General features: G+C 25.1%; 2 protein-coding genes across 8 annotated transcripts in view; one reads left to right on the top strand and one right to left on the bottom strand.

Annotated features, from left to right (window-relative positions):
• The window catches only part of LOC126900645 (dmX-like protein 2), a 28,884-nt gene extending 13,176 nt beyond the window's left edge, over positions 1–15,708 (top strand). For 2 of the 5 annotated variants that reach the window (XM_050676504.1, XM_050676503.1), the window contains exons 31-47: positions 10–160; positions 8,179–8,658; positions 9,008–9,175; positions 9,254–9,486; positions 9,543–10,073; positions 10,195–10,410; positions 10,476–10,734; positions 10,794–10,992; positions 11,059–11,305; positions 11,378–11,502; positions 12,928–13,084; positions 13,227–13,301; positions 13,840–13,923; positions 14,235–14,295; positions 14,360–14,568; positions 14,637–14,781; positions 15,443–15,708. In XM_050676504.1, the coding sequence (XP_050532461.1) occupies positions 10–160; positions 8,179–8,658; positions 9,008–9,175; positions 9,254–9,486; positions 9,543–10,073; positions 10,195–10,410; positions 10,476–10,734; positions 10,794–10,992; positions 11,059–11,305; positions 11,378–11,502; positions 12,928–13,084; positions 13,227–13,301; positions 13,840–13,923; positions 14,235–14,295; positions 14,360–14,568; positions 14,637–14,781; positions 15,443–15,693 (3,591 nt within the window). In that variant the 3' untranslated portion in view covers positions 15,694–15,708. The remainder of the gene's footprint in view (positions 1–9; positions 161–8,178; positions 8,659–9,007; positions 9,176–9,253; positions 9,487–9,542; positions 10,074–10,194; positions 10,411–10,475; positions 10,735–10,793; positions 10,993–11,058; positions 11,306–11,377; positions 11,503–12,927; positions 13,085–13,226; positions 13,302–13,839; positions 13,924–14,234; positions 14,296–14,359; positions 14,569–14,636; positions 14,782–15,442) is intronic. The other 3 variants (XM_050676505.1, XM_050676506.1, XM_050676507.1) reach the window with 3 other exon arrangements.
• Positions 1,254–4,447, bottom strand: LOC126900654 (uncharacterized). 3 transcript variants are annotated; one of them, XM_050676531.1, is made up of 7 exons: positions 4,321–4,447; positions 4,077–4,184; positions 2,203–2,362; positions 1,891–2,140; positions 1,706–1,816; positions 1,536–1,644; positions 1,254–1,467 (listed from the first exon to the last, which is right to left on the bottom strand). In XM_050676531.1, exons 2-7 carry the CDS (start codon positions 4,078–4,080, stop codon positions 1,316–1,318), a joined length of 786 nt encoding a protein of 261 aa, XP_050532488.1. In that variant the 5' UTR covers positions 4,081–4,184; positions 4,321–4,447; the 3' UTR covers positions 1,254–1,315. The 3 variants fall into 3 exon arrangements, with proteins under 3 accessions (XP_050532488.1, XP_050532489.1, XP_050532487.1); XM_050676532.1 differs by having other exon boundaries at positions 4,250–4,389; XM_050676530.1 differs by having other exon boundaries at positions 4,077–4,394.
• Positions 15,709–16,092: the final 384 nt, after the last annotated feature.

Below are 16,092 nucleotides of genomic sequence, written 5' to 3'. Positions count from 1 at the left end.
AATTTATAGTTAATGTTGGAAGATTCAATATCTCCACTGGAGAGACAGTTATATTTCAAAACAGCCCATGCTCATTTTAAAGCTGGTTGTCCAGCTTTAGCTTTGGAGGTGTTATCAAAATTACCAAGTAAAATTATGGATCCATCTACTGAATCTAATAGTAAGTTTTTTAGATTTAATTTATAGCTGAGAAGATATTAATTTTATTACAATGTGCATTATTTTTTTTTTTGTGTCTGTCATTTCTTATGCTTAGCTCTTATTGGACAAATTTTGATCATATTTACATTAAAAGAACCCGAATCAAATTTAGTTGAAAACATTAATCTCAAAAATATAATAATAATAACCCTCAATTTTTTATAAACAAAAATATCTTAAAATATTTTGAATACGATCAATTTGATTTGATTTTAGATAAAATAGATCAATTGAAAATTTTGATGGGTAATATAATCAATAATTTATAATCAATAACCTTCTATTTTACTTTTCTTTTTTTTTTTTGTAAATCCGATAAAAAAATATGAGTACAAGAAAAATTGAAACATAGTAAAAAAATTTTCTGACTAAAAAAGTGACAAACAATTTTACATATAATCTATATTATATTAAAGTTTTTGAAATGTATTTTATGATTAAAAGATATTTTTGAAAAAAAACTGTAAAATTTAAAGATATTTCAAACAAATACTTTTGTGTTAAATTATTTTATGATAATGATAATAGTTACCATCAAATGTCAACCTATGCATGTTCCAACTTTTTTTTTTACAACCGTTAGGTTACATAATGGCAATTGGATTGGTATATCCTAGAAAAATTTTAAGTGCAGTGTTTTCCAGTTGCCTTCTGCACTGGTAATATGGTATTTTTTACACAAGCATAAAAGCGCACCTATCCATTCTCCTATGACAGTAGGTGCCGCTTAACACTAAAGTTTTGTCAACAATTAGTGTTACCACTGTGCAACGCCGTGCCCTTTGTGTTCCAACTATGTTGGGTTTATTATATAACAAGGCTTATAGTATTTATAAACAATTAAAATAAAATTATAATAAAAATAATTTAAATATATTTCCCCATTAAATTTCCATTGTACATTATATTCCTTTTTTTAAATCAAAATATCAATTAATTTTTAACCTTAATAAAGTATTAAAATGCTTAAGCTTAATCATTAATTAAATTTAACATAAAATGAGATTACAAATACCTAAGATTGATAGTTAAATTTTTATATTATTGAAGAATATGTTTGTATTAAATTTTTATTTAAATTAAATTTATAATTTTATAATTTAGGCTTTTATATTTAATCTATGCATAAATTTTTAAAAGTCGGCACGCTTTCGTTTTCAATAGGTAAATTTGTTTCAACTTCATCATTATATAAAATGCCATTTCTAAACAGTTCTTCTGCAATAAAATATTCCCGATTTTCGTTTAATTTATTTTTTGCATTTTCTGAAATAATCATTAATTAAAGTATTATTTAATAGAAAATAAAATTACTTTTATGCTATTATTTGTACCTGTTAGTTCATTCATTGATTGTCCTAGACCTCCATAATCTTTTGATAAAATATGTTGAGGTAATGACTTTAAAAATTCTTTTGTTTTAAAAACTGATTTCATAATTACCTTAAATAAATTTTTTGATAGATGTATTAAAAAATATTTATGATATTATTTACTAACTTACTTTATCTATTAACGATTTGTGCATAAACGGTTTTGCTAATGTGTAAATTTTTTCTATACCTGGTGTTACATTTATTACATATATTTTATCAATCACAAATGGTATTGCATTCTTAAGCGATCGAAAAAAAAAATTATTTTAGCTTAACTTATTTTTTTTTTTTAATGAGGTTGATAAAATATTACTTGAATATAAATCATCATATTTCTAACATTATTAATGGAGAAACGCATTGCATGACTAAATCCTACATCAGTAGAATCAATTATTACTCTATAACCTGGCGCAGTACCATTTTCAATCTGTTCAAGTTCGATGGCCATATGCATCAACTTAACTGCAGTACTCGGATAATATTTTGAAGCATCTTTAATTTTCAAACTCGTCCAAAAGTAATTGAAGCCATCATTTTCATCTTTGATTAAATGCATATGACTGAAACATTTGATATGATAAGATTAAATTATTTAAATTTAAAATATTCCAACTTAACTTACATTACATCTAATTGTTTTAGATTATGTTTATAAAAAGGATCCCTCCCTCTAAACGTAATAGCGCATTTTGTAGCTCGTAGTGTAAAATATTCTCTGATGATTTTTTTTGTATATTCTTTGTTGTAATTGCAAGCATGCAAGAATATAATTATTTGAATATCTGTGAAAAACATTGAAAATTATAAAAAAAAAAAATAATTAAAACAGTAAATTTCTTCCTGAGTATTGCCCTTACAAAATATTCCATTTTAAAAAAATAGCAACGTATCCTAAATTTTTTAAATAGCCTTGAAATACAAATCGATTTTATAAATTAATACGTGTAAAAATAATCTCAAAATATTTTCCAGATTTGTTAATTTTCATTTCAATCTTTGTGACTCAGGTGTTTTTACTAATATTTTTTAAATCTTTTAACATTTGACCACGCCAGTTTTAGATATTATATACTCAATCATTATGGTCTAAAAATCGCAAATGGTTACATAAGCGAATAAAGCTAGCAAAATTAATAAACTAATATTCTATTAGACATAAATTGTACTATAAATTATTATAGAATTATTTAGGGGTTGATAAAATAATCAGCAAAATATTGTAGACGGCACCAGCCCGGGCATGACCATTAGAGTGGGGCAAATAAACAAATTTCATCCTAGTGTACACTTATACGGGATTTCGAGAGAAAACTAAAAAAGGTCATTCAAACTATTAAGTTATATCAATATTGAGGTTAAAGTCATTCTTTATAATATAAAATATAATTTAATTTAACTGTAAAAATATTAAATTTTAAATATAATTTAGAATACAGATACGTAAATCGAAAATACTAGTTTTAAAATATTAAATACCTTTAATGTTTAACATTTTTAATATAATGTGTTTTATTTGTATGCCTGTCTATGAAAATTTTCAGCTCTAAATGGACAGATTTTGTCGGTTTATGCGTCAAAAGAAACCGATTTTAATCTAAATAAGCATATCGGTTGACAATTAAAAATAAACTCTTAATTTTTGAAATTTAAAAATTATCTCAAAATTATCCTACCGTAAAAAATGAGATTTTAAAAACATTTTTCTGCATTTTAAAACTACAACAACTATATTGAAAAAAAAAATGATCGTAATGAAATTTCTATTTAATATACTTAAAATAATATACTTTTCGATAAGTATATTCGTATAGTATATAAGTATATAAGTATAGTAAAAATTCGATAAAAAATCTAAGTATAGGAATAGTGTGAAGAAACTATACACGCATATAATTTTTTTCAGCTCAAATTTTAAACATATTCCGGAAGTCTGATTATTTTTAACCTTTATAAAATTAAAGCTTTTAAAGTTTATTAAATTATAAAAAAAAAAAAAAAATTCATTAAATAATCTAAATTTTTTAAACTTTTTATTTTTATTTATAAAATATGATCACTATTTTTTAATAAAGTAACCAAAAATGTTTTAATTTAATGTAGATGAGGCGAGGTTGGAAAATATATATGGCCTTGCCCAGTCATAATAATGTATATTATTATTCGAGTATAATTAACAAAATATAATTTTTGTCAGAAAAAAAATTATAATAATTGTAGTAAACCCATCATAAAAATATTAAAAACTCTGAACAGGTGAAAATATATTTATTTCTAATTTATAGATAAAGAATATTAAAAACAATTCATTATTAAAGTATTTGTTATATTTTTAGAATAAATTTAATAATGATTTCCTGTAAAAAAAAAATCAAAAATATTATTCCTATTATACCTAGTTAATTTTTAAAAAAAAATTTTAGTTAACTTATAGAAAAATTAGAGTAGGAATTTCTTAAAATTACTTCTTATTTAATATTTAATCAACTCTTTACTTACCCATAAAATTTCCAAAAACTTTAATATTATCTTGAGCCCATTCAAGTAGCTCTTTTACATCATTTTCTATGAGTTTTGGATTTTTAAGGTATTCTTCGTTTGCTGTAACTTTATAAAATTTCGATAAATTTTCCATATTCATTTTTTAGTATTTTCCAAAATTGAATTATTACAGTAAAATAACAATATAGCGTTTTTTTGAACGAATAATATATTATTTCAATATTAGACTGTAAATACAAACCAATTAAAAGAGAAAATAGTTACTACAACATACTATGCGACCTCCTATTATATTATTATTTTTATGAGTTAACCCATTTCGTGTCTTCGTATAGCATTCAGTTGTGACCTTGAATAAAACAAGTCTTACTTATCTGGCGTGTATGTGTAGTAGTAGGCAGGTATATATTTAATTTATATTTATTTATGTTATACCCCCAACATTAGAATTATTAATTTCTTCTTCAAATTTTAAAATTGAGTGTTTCTAATTTCTGAAAAGTAAAAATTTATTTATAAAGTTATCTATGTTTTTAGATAATTAAGTTATCCGTAAAATTACGAATTGATTTAAAAATTCTCACTTTTATTTAATAAGATTAAGAAAAGGTGGTCTACAGGGTCATTATTTTTCGAAGATAGTTTCCAGGACAAGTTAGTGAAATATATTATCTAGAAAATTGATATTTAAAAAATATGATTTTCTGGCGCTTTTAAATAAAAAAAAAATCATAAAAATTACATTTATAAATAAATATATCCCTTATATTAAGGTATATTATATATCCTCTACAGTGTAGAGTCTACACTGAGAATATTTATCTAAATTAAACAATCAATATCATTATAAATTATAAATATGATAATTTATAATGATATTGATAAATCTTTATTTGAAATTTTGATATGTAGTAATTTTCAAAATAATTTAATATTTTCCAATTCTGTATTAAAAATTATATAAAGTAATTTTTTTATAATAATTACATAAAATTCGTTAAAGAAACTTAACATTAAGTGATCGTTTTGGAAATAAAAAAGAGATAGGAACTTGATTAGTATATTTCAAAAACACCTTAATTTTTTTCTTTATTTTATTCTGAATATTTTTTGCAATGATTACAAGTATACTAGTACACCTTGATTATATATTAAAAAAAAATCAGGTTTTCCTTTAAAATAAATGTAAAAAGTACAATGTATAAATTAAATTTTACCCTTCTTTTAGACACCATATTTATATATTTATTTTTTTTTACTCAGATATTTATGTATTATGTATAATACACAGGGTGTTTGATTTACTATTGACCACTTCTAGATTACTTCTAAAATAATAATTTTAATACATATATATATATATTTTTTTCTTTGTTAAGTAGTACTTATTTCTGAAATTATAAAAAGTTAAACATTTTTTAGACCAATCTCTTATCCCTTGTAAGAAGAGCTGTGAATAATATGCATTTATAAATTTTGTGCGTTTTATTTCTGAGTTACTTCTACGAAGTTGCACTAAATTGAGACCCTCCAAAGTGACTCTGACGAAATTTATAAATATACATAATTAACAGCCCTGTTTATAAGGATAACAACTATATTTATTTTAATAACAACATACACATTTCACTAGATTAAATGTTAAAATAATACAATGTTAAAAAAATGACACAATGATAACAACTTAAGAACTAGTATCTTGTATGTATTTACATGTTAAAATATAAATTTATTATGATATGCAGATTGTTATTTTTATAATACGTAACAATTCTTCATCCTTCCATCAAATTTACGCTAAACATTTTTTTTATCATTAAACTGATATTTATTACTACTAGTAAATAATGTTTAGCACTTGGTTTCTTTATGATCCATTTTAAATATCTTCCTTTTATAGATAAATATTACAGCTAATTATTGGTAGTTATAATATGGCGGATTCATATTTCGAAAATCATTATCAACACTAAACACTTACGCCATTTTTTAGTAATTTTTTTGTGATTTTTTGAGTTTTAAATTAATAATGTTTTTAATATAATTTTAACTCTAAAAAATAATAATTACCTCAAAAGTTATAAGCATTGTCAGTTAGGTATAAGACTGTATATATATCAAAAGATGTATTGTTTTTTATATTGCTTCTTTTAATGTCCAGACGTTTCTCTTTTCAAATCCTCTAATGTACCATATAAATACAGAGTGATATCTATATAAGTAGTAATACAAACAGAAAAAAATTAATAAGGTATCCCTAATTAATTGGCCTAATATTAAAAAAAAATAATTTTAAATTTTAGCTTCGACGCGAAGTATTAAAGGTATTTATTGTGTCTATTATTAGAGATATAAACAAAAAAATTGTTGTTTTTTCAGGTTTTTTCCGTTTTTTAATCAAATCTTATTAAATAGTTTCTTTAATCCTTTAAATTTTCTTATAATTTAGTTAATTAATGACTTAAAATAAATCATATCAAAATAAGTGTTAAATAAACTCATCATGGTAAAATAAAATACCAATCATAAAAACAATGCATATGAATATTACATTTCTTGAGGATAAGCCCTCCCTAGCCTTATCATTCAGTCCGTGATGATGTATTGTAGCAATAACTTCTTATATAATATAATTTAACAAATATTGGCACTAAAGTTAATAAAATTAAACTTTATATGCGTTTTTCAAAAAGACATTATTTGTTAACACAAAAAAAACTAATAAAATAGTTTTTTATTGAGTTAGAAAACGGTTTTTTAAATTTCCTTCTGTTATCACTTCCTTAGCACTTAATTTTGTTCCATAATACGTAAAATATGACAAATTTATATCTAGTTGAAGGCATTACTCAGTAGCTCAGCTAAATCTACTAAAATATTTCAGAAATATTATTTTTTTTCAACATGTATTTAATTAAAGTTTATAAGAATAAAAAATAAAGTAATAGGATCTACTAAGTGGCATTAGCATAAGGTGGTTGAAGGATCTTTTTAGTAAAATCCTGTTAAAAGGGAAAATGCCAAAAGAATGAAGGAATAGTATTATGGTATCGATATTTAAAGGCAAAGGAAACATACAGAAGTGTGGAAATTATACCTCTATAATTATAGAAATTATAGAGGTATAAAGCTTATGAGTCATAGTATGACAATTTGGGAAAAAGTAATAGATAAGAGAATAAGAAATGAACATCGGTATCTAAAAACCAGTTTGGATTTATACCTGGTAAGCCAACAAAGGGTTTAAGAATAAGTAGGAGTAGGACAGACTATATAGAGTACGAGCTTGACAAAGGAGAACATGAAGTATGTAAAATTAGGAGATCAGTGACAATAAGCGAGAACATGATAGGAGAGGTGGAAAGTTTTAAATATTTAGGGTCAGTTGTGCAAAAGAGTGGTGGTATTGACGAGGATGTAAGACACAGAAATAAGTGCGGGTGGTTGAAGTGGAGAGAAGCGTCTGGCGTCTTATGCGATAAAATAATTCCAATAAGGCTGAAAGCTCTGAATGGTTTAAAGTGTTGGACAGTGGATAAGAGAATAGAGCAGAGAATGAGTGTAGCAAAGATGAGAATGCTTAGGATGAGTGGAGTGATTAGAAAAAATAGGATAAAGAACGAACCTAATAGAGGGAGTATAGGTGTAGCGTCAATAGTGGATAAGATAAGAAAAATAGACATTGATGGTCTGTGGTCATATTATGAGGAGAAAGGAATAGAAAGCTGTACATAATAAACTAAGAATTAAAAAAAATTATTCTGGTGATTTGTCTTATAAGTGTCAACTATCCCTTAAAATAAGGTCATATTTTAAACTAAAGAACGCAGTTTTTTTTATATTATCATTGAGTATAGTTAGTACTATTTATACTTATTCTTTTCTACCTCAATAATATTATACTCCTGTTAGGACTCATAACATACGTCCTATAAAGTATACCTATTTTTTGAACTTATTTCCTTCCATAAATATTCAGATATGTTCTGTATTTTGCGATATAAATTATATTTTTTAAGTACCAACTATTTTATTCTACTGTATTCTTTAGTGATATTCTTACAACTAATAAATCAATCATTTTTCGTTTTCATTACAGGTTCAGTCACTACTCCAACTCGTAATCGTGATGTGTGCATAGATACTGGTATATTAAGTTGGGAAACTGAACAAAACAATCCTACCGAATGTGTGAATTTAAATGTGTCCTTAAGAAATCCAGTCACATCAGATGAAATAGATGATGAATTAGTATTAGATTGGAGTGATAAAGAAGAGAAGTTAGAGGAAAATGAAGGGACTTCTGTGGATAAATCACAACAAATTATTAAACAAGAATCAGTTGAAACCGAAAAGTCAAAATCTTATACAAAAGCATGCAATTTAGATGTTATGGCTCAGCAGCTCAAGTTTGTTGCTTGCTTAAAGATTTTAATGGAAGAGTTATCTACATTAGCTACTGGTTATGAAGTAGATGGTGGAGAATTACGATACCATTTATATTTATGGCTCGAAAGAGAAGTGGATGCATTGAGACATTTATGTAACTACAGTTCAAAAGATTCTTTGATTGTACAATGTGAGTTATTTTTTTTAACAAATTTATTATTCTTATATTTTAAATTTATTTTAGAGTAAAAGAAAGTTTTAATGCACAAAATATCATGAGTTTAATTTTGATAAAATTAGTCATTCTCGTTATTATTAAATTATATGTATCTCACTGTTCTTTAAGTTTTTTTAATTGTTACTATCATTGTAATACTTAATGTTGAAAATATTTTAAAAATAATGTTATGTAGTTTGTTAAAAAACTATTTCTTATGTTTAATTTTAAATGAAATCAAATTATTAAAAATGTATTGATATCAATGTAATTATTTTATATAAATTTGCTCCTTAAACTAATTAAGTTATGATTTATTTAGATGAAGGAGGCCTTGAAACTTCAGTATTAGACAACCGAGAGTACTCAGCTACACCTACTTTAAAAAATTCATCTGAAAAACCAACTTTACATGACATTCTATTGGCTGAGAAGATAGATTTCGAAGCAAAGGTTGCAAGAGCTGCTAGAAGAAGAAAATGGCTTAAAGGTTCATATCAAATAATGTTTTAAATTTATATGACCTCTTAATTATAATTTTCTTTTTTCATATTTAAATTTCTTACAGAAAATGAAACTCTCTTAAGAACACTTTTAAGTTATTGTAGTTTACATGGTGCTAGTGGGGGTGGATTAGCATCAGTACGTATGGAATTAGTTCTTTTATTGCAAGAATTACAGCAAGAAAAAACACAACAACAACTTTTGTCTCCATTACCTTTCCCAACTACACTGCCTCTATTATCAGCTAGTGTAGCTTGTAATAAAACAGTAATAGCTGATCCAGTTCGATATCTTCAGGTATGATTAAAAAAATATATATTTTTTCAATAAATTAAAATTGTATATATTTTTAGGCTCAAGCACATGACATGCTCCAAACAGTTATAGATATTCGCAATCCTCCTCTATTAACACGTATTGACTTGAGTGAGCTATTTGTGTTACGAGATTTATCTGTTGCTTTGTCAGCTTGTATTTATCAATCACTTTGTGATAGTGATACAATAGCAGAAAGTTATCAGCCTGGAGCAGAGAATCCTACTTATTGTAGTCATCTCATTGCTGCCAAAAATAGAAAACGTCGATATAGTGTAGATGAACCAATCAAAGTTACAACATCACCTTCTAAATGGCCTGGAGTGTCGAGTTTAAGAGCATTATTAGCTCATGAAAAAGATGAAGATTCACCCAAACTAAATATTTTGCTGTGTGAAGCTTTTGTTGCAACCTACATGGGTTTATTAGTATACGCATTTGCTACTTGTGATTGTCATATATTATATAGACTTGTAGGTCAGAAGTTTTCTGAAACTACTTGGAGTGTACTATTTGGTGGAGGAGTAAAAAAATTATTAAAAGTGGCACCAACTGCTCCAAAAAGTTGTGTAAGATTGATTTTGATTCTATTGTATTAAAATATTATTTTAATTTATATATTTTATTATTATTATTATAAAAAAATAATCATGTAAAACTGAATAATTTTTATTATTATCTTATATTCAGCCTTCGAGTTTAGAACGAGAAAATAGTACGAGCAGTGAAGTTGGTGTATGGACGGCTATGACAAGTTTAACAAAACAAAAAGTACGTCTAAATATGAAACTTCTTGGCCAATTTGTTGGCTCACCTGGTACACCTAATATAAAAGAAGATAAACCAACATATAGAGAACATTTTGTATCGCCTGAAATGTCAATGATTTCTTATTTTTTAAACAAAGTATTAGTTTTAATATTTCTTATTATTGTTTAAAATAAAAAAAATTTAACTATAAACTTTTTTAGCCTAATTTAGCATCTGAAGTTCAAGATGTTGACTATGATTCTGCAGATAGTGCTGTATCTGATTTATCTGAGGATGAAGATGAAGATGGTGATGTTTTTGATAGTGGACAAGATACTAAAAGTAAAACTGAAAAGGCAGAGAATACTGAACATTCAAATCCTTATAGTTATGCATGGATGGTAATGAGATTAGCTATTATGCAACTTCTCCAAGAACAATTACATGCATTCCTCACAGTAGCAGCCATTGATCTTCAAGGTATTTAATAAAAAATGTTGACTAGTTCATTAAATACTAATAATGTTCATTCCATTTAGAATTACCTGTCAGTAGTCCACTAATTCATGGTATTTTGAGGGTAGTAAGTCAATGGCAAGATATTTTGAAAGAAGAATTAGAATCAAAAGGACCTCCTCCTATTGATTATATACCAGGTTGTTACATTGAACAAGCAACTACTGGACCTCCAATTAATAAATATAGAACTTTACTGGATAAAACAAATACTCCTTTCCAGTAATAAAAAAATCAATAACCATAAATAATTTTAGATTCCTAATATTCTTGGTTAAACTTGTTTAGTCCTAAGCATTGGTCTGCTGCACCAGCCCGACGTTTATGGAATTATTTAGTACGTCAAGAACTTATTCAAGACTTATTTATTAGAAGTATATTTAGCCGTCAACCTCGTGCTGCTGGAAATTCTACTTTAACAAGTCTAGAAGTAAAATCTTGTTCTGGTAGTGAAACACCTAATCAAAATTTACCAGATCCTGTAAGAATAATTCATAAAGAACAAGATTCAATATCAGCTTTCTGTTTAAATTTGGTTTGTATAATTATTAATATTTAAGAGATTATTTTGATTGAAATTTTATTTTACTTTTTAAAATAAATTTAGGCTAATAGTAGCCTGCTTGCATTAGCTACACCTCGTGAAATTCAAGAAATGGATATCTCTTTACTTCTTGAATCTCCCTCTTGGTTAGAAGATGAGTGCGAATTTGATCTTGTAAATTTATCCAGGTAATTTTTTTTTTTTTTTTGTTGATTTTATAAAAAAAATAAGAATAATTAACTATATGTATGTATATATATGTTTACAATGGCAAAAATAATAATTATTATAGTTAATCATTTTAATGGATAACTGCAACAGTGAATAAAATTTATAAAACTAGTACAGTGAGGTGTGACACATAATTTCATTTTATTTTGAGTTTTAACTATTTTAGATCAACTATTTTAACATAGACAAACATTCTGAATCTTAAAAAAACACAGCATAGTGGAAACATAGCATAGTTAGGTCCAGTGTATATAGTGTAGTGATAATATCTGACAGCGATTAAAATCACTATCATAAAAAACGCTTTGATGAAAATCTGTACATAATGTTTAATTTTAAAAAATTGGTGGATTATTCCAAAAGCAACATAATCTCCTATTTTCTTATTTATATCCTGATTACAAGTTTTATGATTTATAAGTATAATATATGAATAAATATTTATAAGAGAAATTAAATTATAGTATGATATTTAATAATTTAATATTGTAATTTTTTACAAAAATCATATTTTTAATTATCAATTTTTCATAATGAAAACAATGACGTCCAAATTTTTTTTTTCATATTTATGTATATTACATAAGTTTAATTTAATTTAATATATATATATATATATAAAAGTGTCAGTATTTCCGGAACACTTTAAAAAGTTAAGTTAATTTTTTGTAAAAAAAAGTTGTCATTTTGAAACGCCCTTGTGAGCAGGTAAAGGGTCAAATTTATAAAAAAAATATATATATACAAAATGATAGGTAAATATTCATAAATCTATAAAAAAAAAAAAATTATATTGATTTGGTAATTTTTAAAAAAAGTTATAGGAGTTTTAGGTCGAAAAAATAAGCGATTTTAAAATTGTAATTTTTTTGGAGATTTCCCCCATTTACAGGGAAATTTTTTTAGGGTAATATCTTCAACTAAATACAACTTGTGATCTTTTGACTTATTATTAAAAGAAATCGGTTCAGTGAGAGCTGAGAAAAAGTGGTAACACACACAAAAAATAAAAAAAACACACAGTAAAATGCAAAATTTTTTAATCTAATTTTTAACATTGTATAATTGATATAATTTGTATATAATATATTGTAGACTATGTTTAAAAAAAAATATGTATGTAGTACAGTATGATATAAAATACCACAAAACATCTTATTATAACAAAAAATATTTATGAAAAAAAATATATTTTAATGGTTTTTACAGAGGCATTGTGAATCTAAAATTGGTATTATTATTATTTTAAAAGATTTATAATATTAAAAATGACCTGCAATATCTCACACCTGATCATATTATAACCGTGTTATTGAATTTACCAGTTAGAGTTTAAAATATAATAATTTAATGATTTTAATATTTAAAATAACTAATAATAGAGATCAAGAACATCAGCCATCAAGCTTTTTAGTAATTCAAACATCAGTTGATCGCCCGCTTCAAACATCTCCTGGCACAACTGTTATTGTTAATCCAGTACCAAATAGTCCAAATGTGACTGGTCTTGCTAGCCAAACAGGACGTGGTGCATCAGTGGTAAGTTTTAAATGTTTTGGTCATATAGAAATAAAATATTAAGAGTGTAAAAAGTTAAAAAAAATTGGGTTAAAAAAACTGTATTTGTGAATACAAAAGTGTTATGTGCTGTACGTCTTTGTTTTGTTTTCTATGTGAAAAGGTACAGCAAAAGGGCACACAAAGTTACAGCGATGGAGGACCAAGAGTATTTAAAAGCTCAAAAAATATTATGTCGGTAAGAGGTCATAAATTTTTGCGAGCGTGGGCTTAATCTATTATGTGTTATGTTTTCTTCAGTGTAAAATATTTCTAACTATAATAAAAGTTTCGATAGTTGAATGTTTCATATAACTTTAGGTATCAATAAAGCTTTGTAATATTTTAGCTTATAAGATCTTAAGAGCTTTCAAAATTTTATACATTTTGTAATTTTACCTAAAACTATTAATATAGACTTGACATAAGTAGTTAATTTTTCTAACTCTAACCTTGAATATTTTTCATAAACCTTATCTCGATAATTTTATAATATTTATATTTAACACTTAAGCATCTATATACAAAACTTTCCTAATACACTGTGTATATAAATTAATATTTTAATATTTTAAGGTATGCCTAATATATTATTTTTATAACAGATTTTTATTTCAATTGTGTTATTATATTTATTATTATTCACTATTTAAATGCCAAATGCTTAAACAACAAACATAATTTTTTAACTGATTTGTTTTTAATAATTTATAATTATTATGTCACATTGCTATCAGATGAAGGGACTGAATTTCCCTGGTTGTCATGATCCCCGTTTCTGTCAGTTTGTCTGTGACCGCAGTCGCCTCCTACTCAGACCGGTGCGTTAGAATAAGAATTAAATTCAAATATAAAACTGAGTGTTTCTCTTTTGTTGTAGAGTAACTTAATAACTACAAAATTAATTTCTTACACGTATTTATATATATTAATTTTTTTTTTTGGTTTTAATGTTATTTTTTTATTTTAGTACATTTTTATTTTTGTAGTGAGTTACAAATAATTAAAATTTGATATGTTAGCTAAACTTGTTTGTGATATTTATGATTTGTACATACACCATGCTGTAAAAATGCATTAACCTTATGGTACATTTATAAAACTCATGTTATTTACTAATTTTTTATTTTAGGTTATGAAACATCGTATTGATAACATACGAAGGATATGTCCTCACCCATTACTACCAGTTTGTAAGTATACCTATAGCATTATATTCATAAATTATGAATAAACTTATAATTGAATTTGGTTTAGATTTGACGGGCTCACAAGATGGTTCAGTACACATATGGGAATGGGGTCATCCTCAAACTGTTGCTGAACCACGAGCTGCTGGTACTTTTGCTAAAGTCACTAGAGTACGATTTTCTCAACATGGCAATAAATTTGGTGTAGCAGATGGTGATGGAAATCTATCATTATTTAATGTTGGTCTCACTTCTTCAAATTATCGACCTTTTTATGTTAGTAATATAAAATTATATTAAGTTTTTTATTAAAATCATAAATATATTTTTACATGTTTTTTTAGACATTCCAATGCCATAGTAAAGTTACTAGCGATTTTGTATTCCTTGGCTCATGTAGTTTAATTGCTACTACGGGACATTCCTCTGAAAATAGAAATGTTGCTTTATGGGATACATTACTTCCACATAAAAAATCATTAGTCACAGGTATATTTATGCATATTTTCTTTAAAAATTATCAAGTAGTTTATTGGAGGTAAAATTTTAAGAACAAAAATTTGTAGAACTTCTTATTTCTTTTTATGATAAATATTAACCACTAATTATAATCACACAAATGAGTGGTTTTAATATTAATGAAAAATGTAATAAGTTATATTATTGACAAAGCATTGAGTTAATTTGTTAACATATAGGGTAAAGTTTAGGTATTAAGAAAAATACCTAAGTTTCAGTTAGTAAATTGATTAAGTTATATAAATTGAATTTTTTTCACTAGATTTTACAAGTCAAAAATTGTATTTGAATTCCAATTATGCCTATAGAATTTATGCAAAGTTCAATATATATATATATTAACAAAAGAGTTAAAATGTTTTTAAATATACAGTTATTTGCATATTTATTTTTCAATAAAAACCAATGTGTTTTTAATATGATATTTATTAACTTTCTTTTTAACTTAATTAAATTATTTAAAAGTTAAAATAAAGTTAACATATCAAAAAAGTCACTTGTTATTCTTTTGAGAGACCAAAATTAATTTGAACGTTTTATGTTAATAGCTAGTCATAATATTTTTGTTTATATAATACTTGAACGGATTTTAATTTTTTTAATAAAATTCATTATTAAAAATATTTTTTAGCATTTATGTGCCATGAACAAGGTTCAACATGTATAGGATTTGCTCCACAACATCAAGTTATTGTAACTGGTGGACGTAAAGGAGATATATGTATATTTGATGTTCGTGGTGGTAGTGGTTCTATTAAACACCGCTACCAAGGACATGATTCCAGTTTAAAATGTATGACAATTAATCCTCATGAACAATTTTATTGTACTGGAGCAGCTGATGGTGACATCAAAGTTAGTGTATACTTATGGTATTTTTAACATCTAAAAATTCTAAAGTCAATAAAAGTTTATTTTAATTAATTTAGACTAATTTTCCATATAATACTGTTTGTTTATATTGGTTTGTGTATTTCACATAATTTAGTCTAAATTTTAGGGCTTTGTAATTTTTTCATGAGTGTAACTAGTTTAACATTTCTGAAGTATCTAAAAAGAATCAATTTCACAGGCACATATTCTACTTATTCAAATATAAATTTATTAATTTCAAATTAAATGATTTGATAATTAAATTTTTAACAACAATAATTTTAATAAACAATTGATTTTGTTTATATTTCTGTTTAAAAATGGCAACAATGATTGTTGTTAAATTTTTAATAATATCTTTTAATGTTATCCACGTCTCACCTCCAGCCATCACTATAAAATGTTAAT

This window comes from Daktulosphaira vitifoliae, unplaced genomic scaffold (assembly GCF_025091365.1).
Source record: "Daktulosphaira vitifoliae isolate Bord-2020 unplaced genomic scaffold, ASM2509136v1 Scaffold_3, whole genome shotgun sequence".
Taxonomy (NCBI): domain Eukaryota; kingdom Metazoa; phylum Arthropoda; class Insecta; order Hemiptera; family Phylloxeridae; genus Daktulosphaira; species Daktulosphaira vitifoliae.
Note: the sequence above shows the minus strand (reverse complement) of the source record. Positions and strands in the feature narration are given on the sequence as shown.